Source organism: Rhinolophus hipposideros (genome assembly GCF_964194185.1).
Source record: "Rhinolophus hipposideros genome assembly, chromosome: 22".
Taxonomy (NCBI): domain Eukaryota; kingdom Metazoa; phylum Chordata; class Mammalia; order Chiroptera; family Rhinolophidae; genus Rhinolophus; species Rhinolophus hipposideros.
In genome coordinates, this window is record NC_138068.1 from 30216047 (window position 1) to 30233869 (window position 17823).

The window sequence follows — 17823 nt, forward strand, 5'->3', positions numbered from 1 at the left end:
CTCTGTGTTTTTTATAGCCACACACTATTAATCCCTAACCCCTGGAAACCACTAATTTACTATATATCCCTATAATTATATTACTTCATAAATGTTATGCAAAGGGAATTATACAGTGTGTATCTTCTTGAGATTGGATTTTTTTCACTTAGCATAATTTCCTTGAGGTTCATCCAAGTATTACTCAAGTAGTACTTTGTTTTGTTTTGTTTTGTTTTTTTCTGAGTGGTGTTCCATGGTATAGATACACCACAGTCTGTTCAATCACTCACCCTGTCAAGGACATTTGGGTAATTTCTAGTTTGGGATGATTATGACTAAAAGTGCTCTAAACGTTTGTGTGAAAGTTTCTGTGCAGGAAGGAGTTCCCGTTTCTCTAAACTATATGCCGAAGAGTGTAATTGCTGGTCACATGATAAGTCTTTTTAGTTTCGAAAGGAACTGCTGTTTTTCAGAGTGGCTGTATCATTTTATAGTCCCACCAGCAATGTGTAAATAACTGGTGTTCTTATTATTTTTTATTTTAGCCAGTTTGATAAGTGTATAGTGGTATCTTGTAGTTTTAATTTGCACTTCTCTAAGGGATAATGTTGTTGAATATCTCCCAACAGGAAGAGAACCCAGGACATCTTGAGTGATAGACAATATTTTCTCAAAAGGCCAACAATATTGTCCAGTCCATGAACTCTTATTACCATATGACTCAATTCCTCTTACTGAGGAAGGTTTTATACCCTTCCTTCTGAATCTGGAAGGCTGTTGACTATGGTGGAAATGACTCTAGGTGACTTTGAGGCTAGGTCATAAAGATGTCACGCACTTCCACTTTGTTTTCTTGGGGCACTCACTCTTGGAATCCAGCCTCTGTGCTGTGAGGAAGGGAATGGGTGCCTGCCATCTACAGAGGCCTGGATGGTCCTGGCACGTACTGGGCTGAGTGAGGTGTGTCAGACAGAGAAAGATGGATGCGATGTGTGGAATCTAAAGAACAATATAAACAAACAAAACAGAAACAAGCTCAGAGGTACAGAGGACATTTTGATGTTTGCCAGACGGGAGGCGGGGTGGGGGAGTGGGTGGAAAAGGGGAAAGGGTTAAGAGGTACAAATTGGTTGTTACACAGTAGTCATGGGGATGTAGGATGTGGCATAAGGAATATAGTCAATAATATTGTAATAACTATGTATGGTGTCAGATGGGCAGTAGATTTATTGTGGTGATAGATGGGAGGGGGTTGGGGGGAAGAGTCAAAAAGGTGAAGGAATTAAGTACAAATTGGTAGTTACAAAATAGTCATGGGGATGTAAAATGAAGCATAGGGAATACAGTCAATAATGTGTAATAACTATAGTGCCAGGTGACTGACTACTAGACAGGTCAGGGGGATCACTTCTTAAGTTATATAAATGTCTAACCACTATGCTGTACACCTGAAATTCATATAAAATAATATCGTATGTTAACTGTAATTGAAAAATTTAAAAAGAAGGGAAAAGGTGAGGGATATAAGAGGTCCAAAGTTCCAGGTATAAAACAGATAAGTCATCGGGATGTAATGTACAGCCTAGGGAATATGGTCCATAATACTGTGATGGCGCGGTATGGTATCAGATGATTGCTGGACTTCTGGTGATCACTTCTTTAGGTACATAAATGTTGAAGAACTATGGTGCACACCTGAAACTAATATAATATTGTTTGTTAGCTATATTTTTATAAAAATCTTTTTAAAATACATAAACATAAAAAAGATATTGTTACTATTTGCCAATACTGAGAAAAAACTTCATGCTCTAATCAATTAGCATAAGCTGTACTCTTAGCCTTTTCTTAGAGTAGCCACACGCCACCTAAAACAAACCAACCAAAAGTTTCTCTTATAGCAACTGAAGAAGCCCATTGGGGTCAATACGGTATATTGTTCTGAAATGTGAATGAGCACACTGGCCAAGAGCAACAAGGTCCCCTCAACACCCTGTTGTCTCCTCTTCCAGGAGCACTCTCACCAGAGAGCCACAGACTCCACTGTCTCACGTGTCTCTTTTGCAATGTCACCACTTCAGAAAGACCTTCTCTGACCAGCCTCTGTAACAGAACCCCTATCACTCTCCACCCTCCACACCCTGCTTAAATTGATTAACAGTAGCAAACGTAGCACTTATCACCACTTGTCAGTTGGTGATTTGATTTCTGTATTTATCTACCTGTTTTATCATACCTCCATGCCTCTAATAAGCTTAATTTAGTGATTTTATTTTGTTTGTCCTTAGGACCTAGCGCCATCCCTGGCACATAGTAGACACTGAGCTGATATGAAGCCTGAGAATTAAATTTGCGAACTTGCCACCATGCACTTACATTGGCAGCACTGTACAAACAGCTCTGTAAGGTTTCATAGCCTTGGTATATCAGTATGTCACAGCTATTCATGTCGACGTATGGCGGTGTTTTGCTGAGTGGCGTTCATTATTGTTGTTGCGTGCTTTTGTGTGCTGTCGCAAGAATGTCTGCGCTTGAACTAGAGCAATGAACGAACATTAAATTTCTTGTTAATCTTGGCAAGAGTGGAAGTGAAATCAGGGACATGTTAGTCCAAGTTTATGGGGATAATGCCATGAAGAAAACAGTGTACAAATGGATTAAACACTTTTCTGAGGAGAGAGAACACGTCACTGATGAAGAGAGGTCAGGGCGGCCAGTAACGAGCAGAACTGATGAAAACATTGCAAAAACTCGTCGAGTTGTGCATCAAAATCATCAGCTGACTGTGAGAAGCATAGCAGACCAAGTAAACATCGATAGAGAAACAGGAAAATCTTAACTGAAAATCTTGGCATGAGAAAGATGTGTGCAAAAATGGTCCCGAAGGAGCTCACCGATGAACAAAAGCAAAGGAGAGTCGAAGTTTGCTAAGACCTTTTGGAGAGGCAAGATGATGTTTTGGGCCGTGTTATCACTAGTGATGAAACATGGGTGTACCAATACGACCCTGAAACAAAGCGTCAAAGTGCACAATGGAAGTCAGCCAATTCTCCACGACCAAAAAAGCTCTGTCAGTCCAAATCAAGAATCAAAACAATGTTGCTAACCTTTTTTGACATCAGAGGGATTATTCATTATGAATTTATACCAACTGGACAAACAGTTAACCAAGTTTACTATTTGGAGTGCTGAAATGGCTGCGTGAAAAAGTTAGATGAAAACGGCATGAACTTTTCCCCAACAATTCCTGGCTCTTGCATCACAACAATGTACCAGCTCACACGGCACTGTCTGTGAGGGATCTTTTAGCCAGCAAACAAATAACTGTATTGGAACACCCTCCCTACTCACCTGATCTGGCCCCCAATGACTTCTTTCTTTACCCAAAGATAAAGGAAATATTGAAAGGAAGACAGTTTGATGACATTCAGGACATCAAGTGTAATACGATGAGAACTCTGATGGTCATTCCAGAAGTAGTTCCAAAATTGCTTTGAAGGGTGGACTAGGCGCTGGCGTTGGTGCATAGCTTCCCAAGGGGAGTACTTTGAAGGCGACCACATTGATACTCAGCAATGAGGTATGTAGCACTTTTTCTAGGATGAGTTCGTGAATTTAGTTGTCAGCATTTACTGACTAAGTGACTGAACAAACCAGTAGGATTAAAAGTACTTACAAGGTGCCGGTCCCTGTGAGCTCTTTGTTGGGTACATGAAAATGTAGGAAATGTTTGAAATATACCTTCTGCTCTTGAGAATAAGGCTATGAATGATTTAATAATCTTTCACACATTGGGAGGGGAGATCTTTAAGTAAGTTAATTAAACAGTGAATTATTATCTTAGTCTCTTGTCTGATTTTGACATCTGACAGGTACCGTTTCCCTGAAAATAAGACCTAACCGGAAATAAGCCCTAGCATGATTTTTCAAGATGACATCCCCTGAACATAAGCCCTAATGCGTCTTTTGGAGCAAAAATTAGTATTAAGAACCGGCGTTATTTTGGGAAACATGGTATTTACAGCAAGGAAGCCTTTGTCATCATCAGTCTCTAGAAACGGAAAGAAAGCCTGGCTTGAAATTTTTCTGCTTTGTGTTTTCCGCAAGCACCAGTCCCCAGAGCCAATTCGTAGACCAGATCAATGCTTTGCAAATTGGGTTCTGAGATCCTGGGGCCTTACCTTGATGCTTTCCTGAGTCAGGCCAGGGGAGGGTTTCTGCCCTTTTCCTATCGCTCCCCCACTCTACAGGAGATCATACAAAAATGGCTACATACTCTTTCCCTTCCTCTATCCACAGCCCTTTTCAGTGAGACTTTGCATCTTCTCTCATCAAGAAGTGAAGTCTATTTCCCCACTCCTTACATCTAGGCTTGACTGTGTGGCTTACTTTAGCCAAAGGGACGTTAGCAAACACGATATAAGCAGAAGATTTAAAAGTGTGTGTGCACTGGGGCTTGCGTCTCTTGCTGCTCTTGGGAACCTTGCAACAGGCACTATGTGACTAAGCCTGGGTAGTCTGCTGGCAGATGAGTGACCTGTGGCTCAGCTACCTCCCCTGCCCCGGCTGAGAGCCAGCAAAGTGCCAGGCAAATGATTGAGGCTATCAATTGTAGGCTGACCACAGATGCCAGAGTGAGCTCAGCTGAGGCCACATGGAGTGGAGCTGATCTGTCCCAGTCAAGGTCAGTGCACGTGCTAACTCGGAATTATGAGCAAGTAAGAGATTGTCGTTTTCAACCACTGAGTATAGAATAATTTGTTAGGTAGTGAAAGCTGGCTGCTATATACTCCCACACCCTCTTAAAAAATAGAGAAAAGCTCCTTTTTGGCCAGGACTGCCATCTTCCAGTAACTCATCAAAATGACCAACACAAAGGGGAAGAGGAGAGGTACCCATTATATGTTTTCTAGGCATTTTAGAAAACATGGAGGTGTTCCTTTGGCCACATACATGCGAATCTACAAGAAAGGTGCTATTATAGACCTCAAGAGAATGGGCACTGTTCAAAAAGGAGTGCCCCACAAATGTTACCATGGCAAAACGGGAAGGGTCTACAGTGTTACTCAGCATGCGGTTGGCATTGTTGTAAACAAACAAGGGCAAGATTCTTGCCAAGAGAATTAATGTTCGTATTGAGCATATTAAGCACTCTAATAGCCGAGATAGCTTCCTGAAACGGGTGAAGGAAAATTATAAGAAAAAGAAGGAAGCCAAAGAGAAAGGTTTCCTGAGTTCAAGTGAAACACCAGCCTTCCCCACCCAGAGAGGCACGTTTCGTGAGAACTAACGGAAAGGAGCCTGAGCTGCTGGAACCCATTCTCTACGAATTCATGGCATAGGTGTAAAAAAATAAAAGACCTCGGTACTGTCTGAAAAAAAAAATTCAGCCAGAACAAAGCAAAAAGCAGAACTTCAAACTGCCTGTTATAACACAATCCCAAGTTTGCAAATTATGTGTACATATATATGGAAATATGGGAAAAGTGGAAGATGGGATTAGGGTGATCTTTATTTTATCTTTTATGTTTTTCTGAATTTTCTGCAATAAAATTGACAATCTTTTTAAAATAAAAGACGAAAAGCCAAAGTGGTTGAGCGGTTTTTTTCTGTCTGTCTTCTGAACATTACTGGGCAAATTCTGATGTGACATGAACTGTTTCCATATGGCTGAGGTTTCCGGGTTGTAACAGATAGGTCCATCAAAGAGATAGCTAGCTCCATTCATCCCAGGGCTCTTAGCTCTGGTGGCAGTTTCAGGGAGGTTGAAAGGGCAAAAGTAGTGAAAATTCTGTACTTTGAAATGCTTCCATCTAACTAAGTCTTCCTTGGAATGTCGATTCATTCTTTCTATGACTATTGTATTCTATGTTCTTTTGTACCCTGGTGTGACTGATGAGTTTCAACAGAATCCCTTGAGCAGGTTGCGGTGATGGAAAATGCAGAAATCTGGGCCTGGAGGTATGCTAGTGTGACGTACATATTCTGTTTGTCCTTCTAGATCTATTCTCCCTTCTCCAAACCCAGAGAGGCCATGCAGTTTTGACTGTACTGACGACTTTCGACTGTGTTCAGCCAGTGGGGAACACCAATAGGAGACTGACAGGAAGGAACAGAGTGAGATTGGGGTATTCAATCCCTCAGCTCCCATCCTGCACGTTCACTGTGGTCTGGCTTCCACTGAAGATCAGAGCTCCTGACATGCAGCACTTTCTCACAACAATCTCCATTTTCCAGTATCCAGTTTCCTACCTCACCTCTTCGGGCACAAGGTAGTAAGAGTGGTGCTCTATTCTTGAGTACCACACTAATCCTCGTGCACATTTCCTTATAACTTTTCTACATCTGCCCATACTTTCATTAAACTCTCTTCAAATTGCCCACTGGAATTTGTCATGTTTCATGCAGGGACCCTGAGAGATACTGCAGACATGCACAGTCACATGAATAGGAGGATAAAGCCCTAGAAAAAGTCATCTTCTCTAACAAAAATAAGAACATGACAGAAAAAGAAAAGAAATTTCCATAGTTTCTGTTACTTCCTACACTTATTGTTAAGGCAGAAAATTATCCATCAAATTCAAGTTACAGGTAATTCTGACTAACAGGATGACATAAAGGATAATAATTTCCTTTTTGTAAGCCTTCTGAGAAGGGTAGTGGGTGACTTGTGACTAAAAAATTAGAATTCTGAGAAAGTGTTCTTAGGAGGACAATGCCCATGGCAGACAAAGTGACAAGGTAAACCATTGAGGGGCCAAACATGAAAATCTTACCCGACCATCGCTTGTCAGGAGGATGGAGTCACTCTTTATGTCCCTGTGAATCACTCCTTGATTGTGCAGGTAGGAGAGAGCTCTTAGAACCGACAGACATACGGTAGCTATCTGTTCTTCATTCATTCTAGAAAGGAAATAACATTCAAGGAGCAAGGACAGGTTTAAGAACATCTTTGAAATGATCAAGAGAGGCAGTTCCCTTGGGTTCTAGTGAACCAGTCAATGCTCTCCAGCCCACGTCTGAAAAATATACACGCAAGGAAAAGAAAGTCTTTGAGGTCTGATTCCCAGAACCTAAGGCTTGGCCCTGAGGATGAAAGGGGCCAAATATAAGCCAAAGGAAAGAGATTCCCATTTGCTGGCTCTTGGATCATTAATGCAAACGCACTTCCTTGGCCTCTTAAAGGTAATTCCTTAGGTATTGACAAACCTCCAGGGTCCATCAGAGAGAGTGCACTGAATAGTGCCAAAGTTCCAGGTGTGGCTGCTAGATGACCTTGAGGAAGTCCTTTAATCTCCTCAGGTCTCTTTCTCCTCATGTTGGAGAAGGGGACAATGGCAGTTCTCTTCAAGGCTGGACTCGGTCAAAGTGGTCTTTGGACCTCTGAGATCCCCCTCCAGGATTTGCCCTGCCTCTCACTAGTCTTCCTTCTCCCTCCTCCAAGAGCTGGAGGTTTCTGTTGCTCCAGGTCCCTCTGTCAAGAATGACATTGGACCTAGTTAGTGACTAATAACTAAGTGTGAATGGATGATACTTTAACAAAGGGACTATGAGATGAGAAAGGCAAGTACAGCACTGGCTATAAACTCCCTCATTTCACGGCTGCACCCCATCAAAGAAGGTATTTCTGGTTGCGAAGGAGATTGAGGTCAGGTGACCTTCCCAAGGTTACACAGGTATTATAATGTACTTATTTTTTATCTGTGACTTCCTTGAAGGAATGTATCTGAGCCTTATTCATTTGGTACAAAATAGGTTGAAAAGAACCTTCACAAAGGAACAACTCTAGAGACATGGGTAGCTATTTGAAGCATCCCAAAGCAAAAAAAAAAAGTAAAACAAAAACAAAAAGCCACTCCTTTGGACATATTTTTATTAATTGTTTTATATGTAAGTTACATTTGTCTTGTTTTTAGGTATCTTTAGTATATTTGTTTCTACAAACTAAGTTATGTATTTTTTGGGTGGGACATGTCCAATGGCTATACCACTGGGAGTCTGCTAGCTGAAATATTTCTGATGAAAGTTCAATGCCCTTCTGTTTTTATTTTTATTATTTTATTTTTTTTGCAAGTATTTTTATTAGCTGGATCTCAACAATGTAAACAAGCAGCAAATCATCTCCTGATTGTTATTCCAAATACAATTGTTTCTAAACACATCATTAGTTCTTCTAATAATCATGATTTAAAAAAAAAGCCAAATCAAGTACTTTTACTCTGTAAATATTCCACTTAAATTAAGCTTAATCAAACCAATACTTTTGATGAGATTATCAAATCTAAGGTTATAGTTATACGAAACAACCCTGAGAGATGTGGCATTTTTGACAAGGAATTTAGAACTTCTTTTTAGAAAAGTAGAGATGGTCCTATAAGTCAGAGTAAGAGTTTGAGCCAGGGCGATGACTTTGCTCTGAGAAGCTATGTTATAAAGGATATAAGCATATATTTTTAATGGAAACAAGGCTTTCCTGTGATTTCCATATACTTAGCAACAAGAGAGAACTAAATGCTAATTGATCCCCTACTCATCTCAAGATCTGACTTAAAGTGCGCTTCTGTTTTTCGATTGTCTTCTATAGACGGAGAGCTACACTAGGGTCATGATTGAAACTTTGTCTCATTTTAATGGAGAAATAGCAGCATATTCAGGTTCCTCACAGGATTTCCCAACACTTTCTTGCTTCTTTGCATTCCCCTATGATAGTTCATCTGGATTCATTGATGATTTGGGTGACATTTCAGTGATATCAGCTAATATCCAATGTTTCCTCATGACAATCCTCTCTTAAGTCTTTGGCGTTTTATTTACCAGTAAGACCAAACTGAAAGTTCCCCAAATGTAACATTTTGTATGTGTGTCCCTTACAACACTGCTTCTCCAAATGTGGTTCATGAACCACATCACGTGGGAGCCTGTTAGAATACAGAGTATTAATTAGACCCCTCTTTATTGAATCAGAATCTGTATTTTAATAAGATCCACAGGTTATCTGTATGCATTTTAAAATTTGAGGAGCACTGTCTTATCATATACTGTTTCCTCTGCCTTCAGTGCTATTTTCCTCCCACATTCTGTCTTAGTAAACACCTCTTCATCCAGCAAAACCGGTCTTAGATATCACCTTATTTTGGAAATCTTCCTTGACTCTCTCTGATACAGACATTCGGGTACTCTTCTATGCTACTTATAAACATCTTTCTAATTCTGCACAGGTATTATAATGTATTTATTTCTAATCTGTGACTTTCTTGAGGGAATGTTTCTGAGCCTTATTCATTTGTGTCTTTTATATCCCCAGCACTTAGGAAATGGCCTGGCACATAAAAGGTGATTGGTAAACACTTAATGAAATGACTGTAAATAACTGACATATCAGGAGAGCGAGTGCCTGAAGCAACACAAGTAATTAACTATTGTTACTTGCAAGATTATTTAAAAAGAAAATTGAAGGACTTCTCTCTGTTATGTAAATTTGTTATAATGACATAAAATTTTGACTGATCTTCCACCTGCCCCAACCTTCCCCAGTTACCTTTGGTGATATCAACACAGAGCAATGACATGGCAACTCGGGAGAATGAAACTTAGTTCTAAAATGGAGGGGTGGGAAATTCTATTCTTTATCACCAAAGGTCATTCTCAGCAGCTTGCTGATTTAAAATCAATGGGTATTAATGAATTTCTGGAGAGCAGGGAGAATGTTAATTGAATGAATGAACTATACATATATGTTATAATAAGCACTTGGGGAATATAGAAGAAAAGAGTAGTCATGGTCCCTGACTTCAAATTGCTTACAATTATGAAGAGTTCATAAAGATAGTCATTGAGGCCTCCTCTGGAGGAGAACAATAAAGACCTGGAATTATTTTTCTGGATAATAAAGAAACTTACCTGGTATGAGTAACGATGTCTGTCAAGGCACCACCTTCTAGAAATTCCATGACCACCCAGAGTTCATCGCTGACAAGGTAGCTGTTGTACATGTCGACCACATTGTCATGGTGGTAATCTCGCATTATCACAACCTGAGCAAATGGAAAGATACTTTTTGACTTGTGACAGTGAAATGTGACTTTGTTTTCTTGGGGTGACATTTGTGCTGTGAGTACAAATGATTGAGAAATATTGATTAGGGAGATTTATTCGGATGTCTACTATAGACAAAAACGACAGCATTGAGAGTAGCTAGAAGAAACAAAGGGAATTAAGTTAGTAAATTTAGAGAAAATGGCAGGTCAGCTGGACATTGGGTGGGGGTAGAATAAGGAGTGAGAACAGGCAGAATCATGTCAAGGATTGCATCCAGTAGAGGGAGTTTAGTTGAGCGTTCTGGGGAGATGTGATGAGATATCCCTAAGGGTCTCCTTTAGAATGCGCTGTCCATACTCTACTGTCGGGTAACCTGGTATAAGAGTCACCAACTCATGGTAAGCGAGTGAATGGTGAGTCTCACAAGTGAATGAAGTAAACAGTTATTAGGGGTGGGGCCACATGAGACCAATTTAACTTCTTAGGAGAAGGTCTGGGTTGAGTCTGAGGCAGGTTTGGGCTGAATACAGAGGATGGGTCTTTAAGGTAAAGACAAATATGACTTAAGCATAAAAAGGATTACTTTAGTCTGCTTATTGGAGAAAGCTTCCAGGAATTCCTGTCCTGTGGCTGCTTCTGGTGACATTTTTGAAATTAATGTTAAATAATAAAATATAAAGTTGTTTATCAAAATTATATTTGCCCTGTCTTGTTTTGGCATTATGATTTGGAAATATGTTCTAGAAAACAGGAATCCTGGACTGGGAAGAAGCTGAAGCCCACTTACCTGGTGCTGTCTGAGGTTCAGAGCATGGGGAAGAAATGAACACCTTTGGGGGCTAAAGATGTGTGAAGCCACTGGTGGCTTCACATGAGCCACCACAGAAGAAAGAGGATTGAAAATCACAGGTGATTGCATTTTTACAGTGTCTGTGTACTACTCTGAGAGTTAGATGTGGGTGAGGCTGACACATTATCTAACATTGGAATCCTGATTTGATATCGTTAAGACCTAGATTTTTCATAAACAAAAACTCATGTCTCTCCAAGACCTCCACAAATACTCCAAAATGTTTAGTCCCAGGACACAGGTACTCATGTTTTCCCATGTACGTGCATTTTAGAACTCTCAAGTGATAAGCAAGTTTAAAAGGCAAAATGAGAAAGTGGAAAAATAGGTGCAACAAATATATAGAAAAGGATTAATTCCTTAATATATCAAGACTCTTACAAATCAATAAGACAAAAGCTACCACCCTAACTGAAAACTATGCAAAGGCCATACAATTCAATTAAGAAATAAAAATGGCCTATAAACATTTACAAATAGATTCAGCTTTACTAATAATAACTGTTAATTAAAGCAGTAAAATGTATTCATGTGTCTCAGATGAACAGAGATAACATGATAGAATCCAATGCTAGTGAGAGGGAAACAGGACGCTGAGGTCCAAATTGGTATAAACTTTCTGGAAATCAATACATATGTCATTTCTATAAACAGAAAAAAATATAGAGAGGAAATACTGAAATATTAATGCAGATTATTTCTCAGTTGTGGGATTATGGGGCATTTAAAAAATATTTTTTTCCATGTGTTCTATAGGATGAATTCATTATTTCTGTAGTTAGGAAAAATATTTTAAAGTTCCTAAAGAGTGATAGTCAGTCAGTCCATTGGTAAACTGATCTGGGTTTATTGCGACAAAAAAAAAAAGTCTACAAAGGTATCACAATAGTGTAAAATGCATACATACCCAGAGACAGTGTAGCATGAGGCTTTGGAATCTGCTTGAATTAAAATCCCAGCTCTGCCGTCAAGCTGCTGTATGACCCTGGACTAGTCAGTTACTCTATCTGAGTCCAGTTTCCTTTTTGTTATAGCGATAACATCTTTCTGTCTCAGAGTTGTGAGACTCAAACCAGATCAATGCTTAGCACAGTGACCGATACACAAGAAGTACCTAATAAAAGTGGCAGTCACACATGCATAGAGAAAGACCAGAAGGAAGGATTATGGGGGTCACTGTTTCTGTATTTATATTTTCACTGTTTTCTAATGTCTTAAAATGCAAATGTACTATTTTTGAAATGGGAAATAAATGTTACATAGGAGAGAAGGGATGATCCGAACACACCATCTACCTCATTAAAAAGCAGTTCTCGTCGCTGCTGCTTTCGGAGGTCCATTTTCTTCACTGCAACTTGTTTGCCCGTGTGTTTCTCAGTTGCGATGCACACAATGCCCGTCGACCCTTCCCCGATTTTGATAAAGTTGTCTAAGTATTCCCTGGGATCTCCTGGGCTGACCACCAGCTGCAGAGCAGCCCGAAACTGTTCATGGGACACCCTGGAGGGCTGCTGGTCTGAGGAGGAGCCCCAGCTGGGTGGGGGGTAGGTGCTGGATGAGATGCTGAGAGAGCTCAGGTAAGAAGCTGTAGAGATGTACTGTGAGCTGGTCTGTAAGGAGGGGTGGTGGTACAGGGTGGCTTTTTGGTACCCAGATGGGTACTGGTGGCTACTTGAGGAATAGCCTGCTTTGCTGTGACTTTGAGGTAGTTTGGTAGGGCCCCTGGGGTAGGTATCAGACCCGGACAGTGGAGGGCTGAGGACCATCTGTGCTCGATCATAATCCACCTGGGAAGACAAACAAGGATGAAGAATATTCACATGTTACATCTGATTCCACAGCCAGTTCACAAACCAACACACAGGCTACTAAACGATTAAGGGCAGGTAGCGAATTCAGGGTGGATGCAGGGGACAAAGGGATGATTCATGTCCCGGGGAGAGTGGAGCAGGAAAGTGTGAGATTTCTTCACTCTACTAAAAACAACGTGCAATCTAAAACTTATGAATTGTTTATTTCTGGAATTTTCTATTTAATATTTTCAGACCTTAGATGATTACAGGTAACTGAAAGAAACTGTGGAAAGCAAAACCGCAGATAAGGGGGAACCACTGTAAAATAATAAGGTAAACATATGCAATGTTCTCACCAAATATGCACAAATATAATTGAGAGTACATTGCAGGTGGCTGTGTGTGAAAGGGAAATTTTGTCAGCCCTAAAGGGACTCCAGCAAAGAACACTGCACTCTGATTTGAAGAGTAGATTGAGGAAACTTGGAGGAGAATGGGAAGGGCAGCCCGTGTGGGGGTAGGAGAAGCCAGTGAGAGATCATATGACACTAGGGGCAGGTTCCAGCAATCACCTCCTGAAAGAGATCAGGAGGACGCTCTGGACACCCCTGGAATGACTGAATATACCACATCATACCACATTTACCTCGTTGCCCAGGCCAGAAAGAACCAATTAATCAATCAATGGACTCCTTGTAAGGTCCTGATGACAACCAGGGCCAGACACACAGAAGGTGCTCAAAAGATTTGTTGATTGGATCTCAGTCTCCTTAACACAGTGCCCCAGGAAGTCTCTATCACTCTATTGGGAGGTACATGGAATGACATTTGCATGCCCCCTCCCCACCCCATCCACGCCAAAGATCTAGGTCTATTATAATATGGTGGATATTGACCACATGTGGCTATTTAATAGAAGTTGATAACAATTAAATAAAATTAAAATAAAAAAATTCAGTTCCTCAGTCATATTAGTCACATTTTAAGCATTTTTTTTAAATAGTCACCACATCAGACAGCACAGATATAAAACATTTCCACCATGGCAGAAAGTTTTATTGGGTGGCACTGTTCTAGATGAATTGATTGTTACCAGGTAGCAGGTAGTACATTCATTAATTTATTTATTCCACAAATTAATAGTTGAGCAACTATTATGTGCTGGCACCATTTCAGGTGCCATAGGATTATCCAGCTATAATTAAAAAATTATATAGTATTTGTGCTTTCCTGGAGTTTACATTCTAGAGGACGAGACAGTTGATAGATAAGAAAACTAATACATACACAGTATGTGGTCCAGTAGTCATAAGTGATATGAAGAAAAATAAAGCAAAGTGAAGGGGTTGAAAGTAACGGGAGGCCATCTTGCACAGGAAAACAATTAGTGCTTTCTGCTCTGAGGGAATGCCATGCAAGCAGAAACCTGGCTGAACGGAGGAAACAAGCCCTACGACTGTGTGGAGAGGGGGTGGCCCAGGCAGAAGGAGCAGCACAGGCAGGATTCTGAGGAGCATATGGGCTTGAGAAACAGCATGGAAGCTCTCCTGGAGCGGAGAGCGAGGCAGTGTGGAAAGATGAACAGAGAAGCAGCACAGAACCAGATCATGAAGACTGTGGCAAGGATGCTGGCCGCTGCTCTGGGTGAGGTGGGAGCCACTGGAGGTTGCTGAGCAGAGGGGAGTGACATGACTCTGGCTACTGGACAAGAGACTGGTGGTAAGAGTGGAATCAAGGATGCCCGTTAGCTTACTGCAGTCAGTGTGGGCTGACATTAGGGTGGGTGTTGTAGATGTGGTGAGAAACGGCGGGATCCAGGGTAGGGTATGAAGAGAGAGCTGACAGGATTCGCCGATGGATTGGATTAGAATCTGAAAGCGACAACTCAGGCAGACTCCCAGAATTTTGGCCTGAGCAACAGGCGATTTAATGATCGGAGGAGCACAGAAGAAGGAGCAGGTTTGTGGGGTATGGTAATCAGTCTCCGCTGTATCAGGTGGATCTGTGTGAACAAAAGAATCTGATGGAAATGATGGTTAAGTGTGTTCTGAGGCCAAAAAAAGACAGTGTCTTCTTTACGTTTTTTCCTTTGGATCATTGCTCTGGCTTTCTCCAGCTGCCATGACAACAATTAAGAATTCGATGGAAAGGATTCTTGGCAAAGCCTCCTGTCAAGAGCCAGCTAGAAAATGAGGCCTTCTTCCTACAGCCATGGGAACGATCTTGGAAGTCATCCTCTGGCCCCGGTCAAGCCCTCAGATGACTGCAGCCCTGGCTGATACCTTGATTGCTACCTCATGAGAGACTCAAGGCTAGAATCACCCAACTAAGCTAGCCACAGTGACAAGATGCACAGAAACTGTGTGAGATAATAAGTGTGTGTTGCTGTTTGAAGCCATTAAGTTTGGGGATAATTTGTTACACAGCAACAGAAAACTAATACATGGTAGGAAACAAGAGTTCTGTTAGGGCCATGTTAAGTTTGAGCGAGTTATTAAGCCATAGGCAACTTAAGACATAACTTGAGTCCAGGGAAGGGTTGAGGCTACAGACATGAAGCTGATCAGTATTTAGTTGTTATTACAGCCATGATGTTGAGTGGGTAAGAGAAGGTCCAAGGACTCAAACATTTAGAGACCAGAAAGAGCAGGAGGATCTTGCAAAAAGGAACAGAGAAGGAGTAGACAGTGAGGTAGGGAAGAAACTAAGGGACGAGGGTGTCCTGGAGCCAAAGGAGAACGTGTTTTGAGAAGGGAGAAGTAATGAACCATGTCAAATGCTACTGAGAAGTGAAGTAGGATGGGGCATGTTACTCATTGGGTCTGGCAACATGGTGGTCCTGTGGAAGAAGGTGGGTAGCCCAAGCTTATGCTCCATCACACAACATGACTAGAAGCCTATCCCACAAGAGAGCAAGATAGGCACACAGTGGACTCCTTCAAATTGCTACCATGGCACCATTCTCAGTTCTTCTGCACTGTTCTTTGACTCCCATGTGACAGTGCTGCCTTGCTCTACAGCCAGTAATGCAGCCCTTCCTGGCCTGGAGAATCCCACACTCAGGTGAGTCTACCACTCAGACAGCCTCCCACCAACCAGCAGGGATCAGGGTAGCTGCTAAGCCAGGGCCCTGTCCTGACTGCAGAGCAGAGACAATGAATACGTGCTTTTCAGGGACAGACGCAGGGTTGAATTCTGACTCTGATGGCTTTAGTCAAATCACTTAGCCTCTCTGAATCTCAGTTTCCTCATCTGTAAAATGGGGATCATAAGACCTTCCTCAAGGGCTTTTATGAGGCTTAACTGGCAACCTAGATAAATCTAGTATTTAAAAAAACAGACTCTGGGCTCAAAATATTTTTCTGCTGTTTACAAATTGTGACATTGGGCAAGTTATTTAAATGTCCTGTTCTTCAGTATTGTCATCTGTAAAAAGGGAGTGATAAGAATAATACCTACTGCCTTAGGTCATCGTGAACGTTCAAGGACTGAATATACATCAAAGGATTCGAACAGTAACTATCCGATACATTCTGGGTGGTGGTATTATTATATAATGGTATTATTAGCACAGTACTAGGAAAGAAAAATAAATAGTAACCACAATATTAATAAAATAGCTAGCATTTATTGAGGATGAACAGTGTACCAGTTGCCTATATATGTCTATACATTAATCCTCAAAACAATCAGACAACGTGATTATTTAATTATAATGTTTTGAACACTGCTTTAGCATTAAAATGTTATGTTCAAAATCAAGCTGATTTTTTTCTAAGCCCCTGGATTCAGGCCACACACAAGGAAAATATGTATATATGTGATGAAAATAGGAGGAGTAAAATGTCAGTGTAAATTAAACAACTGGGTTCTCCCTTTAAGCTCAAGATTAGCCAAGCCCAGGCTAGTCACAAGGCCAGTGTGTGAGTAGAAACGGGGTCTGTGACTTTTATTTTTGAAAGTATACCCTGGGGGCCATCACGTGCCATTATCGCCTAGTGTCTTCCTTGGAGGATTTGCTCCTGTACTTTAAGCAAAATTGAATTCATTCCCACAAGCCTGGATAACTGATCTCTGAAGATATATTAGAAATAATAATAACCAAAAAAAGCTGTATCCTGTAAGGATCACAAACACCGCTCCACACTGCATTAGGCCGCTTCTTTATTGACTGTCAGCGGCATTATCAGAGGCTAGGCCCAACAGCCAGCATGTGACATAAAGAAGAGGCGCCTGCCTGCACGGATGGGACAATTTCTAGTCAGACAGAATGCAGAGTTGTTCACTGGAAGCTAAATGTCTTTGAAATTAGGTTTTTGAGACAAAACAGTGATGTTGTTTTTCATGCCTGCTGGTAAAAGGTGCAGATTCTTAAAAAAAGTGATGGATGAGGAGCAACCACTATCACAGAGGATAATTTTTGGAACCAAACTCAAGGTGTACTCGTCAAAGGACAATTGACTGCTTGCCTCGAGTGAGGGAACACGTGGCCTCCCCTTTGGGCTACCCTCCATTCAAGGAGAAGACGGTGGACAGATAGCTGTCTTTGTGAAGCAGAAATGCGTGAGCGACCCTGTTTGTGGCCACCATGTTGCTGACCCATGGCCCTCAGTTGGGTCTTGATGACTCAACTATGGGTTTCATGATGATGAGTATTACTGGCTTGCACATTTGTGGCAGGCCTCATTCTTTGTTTCTCTGAGAGTCAAGCAAGGAGAATTTATTCCATTTTAATGCTGATAAAACTGAGGCTTGGGGAGGTGAAACTGCCCCCAGGTAATCCAAGGCAAGTGGCACTATTGTCCCAAGAAGATTACACCACTCAGTTCTTCTGCTCAGGTCTCTCTTTCACTCCCAGTGGGAGGGTGTCTAGATAGATATGCCAACTTCTCAGTATACTGGCCCCACAGGCCTACTTTCTCACCTGTGTTGGCATTTCTACCATTTGTTGTCACATTCCCGGTCTGTGTACTCAAGGCTCTCTTTGATAAAATGTAGGGGTGTTTTACTGAGCCCCTTCCATTAATCACCTCCTCTGTTGGAAGTCTATCCTTGCAGGATAGATAACGTTATACTAACATCAATAATGATACTTGACATTTGCTGAGCATTTTCCATGTGCCAGGTGTTGTTCTAAGCACTAAATGTACCTGGTTGCGT

General features: G+C 41.3%; 1 protein-coding gene across 3 annotated transcripts in view; it reads right to left on the minus strand.

Moving 5' to 3' along the window:
* Positions 1 to 17823, minus strand: part of PAK5 (p21 (RAC1) activated kinase 5) — a 276764-nt gene that overhangs the window by 13957 nt on the left and 244984 nt on the right. For all 3 annotated transcript variants that reach the window (XM_081034207.1, XM_081034209.1, XM_081034208.1), the window contains exons 5-7: positions 12166 to 12657; positions 9883 to 10016; positions 6759 to 6885 (exon numbers count right to left, since the gene is read on the minus strand). In XM_081034207.1, the coding sequence (XP_080890333.1) occupies positions 6759 to 6885; positions 9883 to 10016; positions 12166 to 12657 (753 nt within the window). The remainder of the gene's footprint in view (positions 1 to 6758; positions 6886 to 9882; positions 10017 to 12165; positions 12658 to 17823) is intronic.